General features: G+C 43.9%; 1 protein-coding gene across 2 annotated transcripts; it reads left to right on the top strand.

Moving 5' to 3' along the window:
- Nucleotides 1–368: 368 nt before the first annotated feature.
- On the top strand, nt 369–2,110 carry LOC137180617 (E3 ubiquitin-protein ligase TRIM21-like). Of its 2 annotated transcripts, XM_067585982.1 has the most exons (2): nt 369–595; nt 632–2,110. In XM_067585982.1, the coding sequence occupies exons 1-2, from the start codon at nt 369–371 to the stop codon at nt 2,007–2,009; spliced, it is 1,605 nt and encodes a 534-aa protein (XP_067442083.1). In that variant the 3' UTR covers nt 2,010–2,110. The 2 variants fall into 2 exon arrangements, with proteins under 2 accessions (XP_067442083.1, XP_067442082.1); XM_067585981.1 differs by having other exon boundaries at nt 369–2,110.

A 2,110-nucleotide genomic window follows, 5' to 3' on the forward strand; every position in this document is an offset into this window, starting at 1 on the left:
TTACAGAGCAGCTTAATCATTCTCTCCTTCATGCTGCCTGCTGATCACCTGCTGTCATTTTGTGGGAAAACAGTGGCAACCTGCTAGAGGATCCTCTTCCAGTTAGGTCTCTGAGACATGAACAATATAGATTCATTTAATTGAAAACCTGATGTATTTTAAGTTCTGGTACTTTTGCTGAGGCAGTCAATTTGGGTTAGCTTGGCCCCTTGGGGCCTGCCAATTATGACGGGTCTGATTTAAGTGACTAAGTTCAGTGAAATTAAACTACAGAAGTCAACATTACACTTTTCTTAATACATGTAATACTCAACATACAATAAATATTTTTTTTTTTACATTTTCGCTTTTGTTCTCTGTGTGTAGATATGTCTGCTGCCAGCTGTCTGCAATCTGAAGATCAGTTTCTGTGCTCCATCTGTCAGGATGTGTTCACTGATCCAGTCACCACACCATGTGGACATAACTTCTGCAAAAACTGCATCACTGAACACTGGAAAAGTAATGACCAGTACCTGTGTCCGATATGTAAAAAGGTTTTCAACACAAGACCTAAGTTGAAGGTGAATACTTTCATCTCTGAGAAGGTTTCTCAGTTCAGACAGGAAGCTCAACAGAAAGCCAGCAGCAGCAGCTCAGAGCAACAAGCTGCCAAACCAGGAGAAGTTCCCTGTGACATCTGTAAAGGAACCAAACTGAAGGCCCTGAAGTCCTGTCTGGTGTGTCTGGCCTCCTACTGTGAGACTCACCTGGAGCCTCATCTTACAGTTTCACGTATTAAAAGACATCAGCTGATTGACCCTGTGGAGAACCTGGAGGGCAGGATGTGTATGAAGCACGATAAACCTCTGGAGCTGTTCTGTAAGACCGACCAGACATGTGTCTGCATGCTCTGCTCTGTTTTAGACCACAAGACACATGAGTTTGTTCCTCTGAAAGAAGGATATGAAGGAAAGAAGGCAGAGCTGGGGAAGACAGGGACTGAAATTCAGCAGATGATCCAGAAGAGACGACTGAAGATTAAAGAGATCAAACACTCAGTCGACTTCACTAAGGAAGATGCAGACAGAGAGAAAGCAGAAGGTGTTCAGGTCTTCACTGCTCTGAAGGAGTCTGTTGAGAGAAGCCTGAATGAGCTCATTGAGACGATTGAAGAGAAGCAAAGAACGACAGAGAAACAGGCTGAAGACTTCATCAAAGAGCTGGAACAGGAAATCTCTGAGCTGAAGAAGAGAAGCTCTGAGGTGAAGCAGCTCTCACGCTCTGAAGACCACCTCCACCTCCTCCAAAACTTCTCGTCCCTGAAAGCTGCTCTACCCACCAAAGACTGGACAGAGGTCAGCGTCCGTCCATCATATGAGGGGACTGTGGTGAGAGCTGTGACTCAGCTGGAGGAGACACTCAGTAAAGAGATGAAGAAGCTGTTTGAGGTTGAGCTGAAGAGGGTCCAGCAGTATGCAGTGGATGTGACTCTTGATCCTGATACAGCACATCCTAATCTCATCCTGTCTGATGATGAGAAACAAGTAAATCACGGTGATGTGAAGAAGAATCTCCCAGACAACCCAGAGAGATTTTCTGATTGTATTAATGTTTTAGGAAAGCAGAGTTTCTCTTCAGGCAGATTTTACTTTGAGGTTCAGGTTAAAAGGAAGACTGACTGGGATTTAGGAGTGGCCAGAGAGTCGATCAACAGGAAAGGAGAAATCACACTGAGCCCTCATAATGGTTACTGGACTATATGGTTGAGAAATGGAAATGAGTATGAAGCTCTTGATGATCCTCCAGCCAGTGTCTTTCTGAAGTCTCAGCCTCAGAAGATGGGGGTGTTTGTGGATTATGAGGAGGGTCTGGTCTCCTTTTATGACGTAGATGCTGCAGCTCTTATCTGCTCCTTTACTGGCTGCTCCTTCACTGAGAAACTCTACCCATACTTCAGTCCTGGTCCTAATGATGGTGGTAAAAACTCCGCCCCTCTGATCATCTGTCCTGTCAATCAAACTGAGTAGAGTAATCACCTGTTTTATGTCATAAATGTGTCTTTGTTTTTGAAGAGAGTAAATAAACAAACACATTCTTGTTTATTATGAGAAAAAACACAAACTAGGAT

The sequence above is a fragment of the Thunnus thynnus genome, chromosome 3 (assembly GCF_963924715.1).
Source record: "Thunnus thynnus chromosome 3, fThuThy2.1, whole genome shotgun sequence".
NCBI classification, from domain to species: Eukaryota; Metazoa; Chordata; class Actinopteri; order Scombriformes; family Scombridae; genus Thunnus; species Thunnus thynnus.

Coding starts and splice junctions, on each gene's coding strand:
- LOC137180617 (XM_067585981.1), top strand. CDS start 369: ATGTCTGCTGCCAGCTGTCTGCAATCTGAAGATCAGTTTCTGTGCTCC.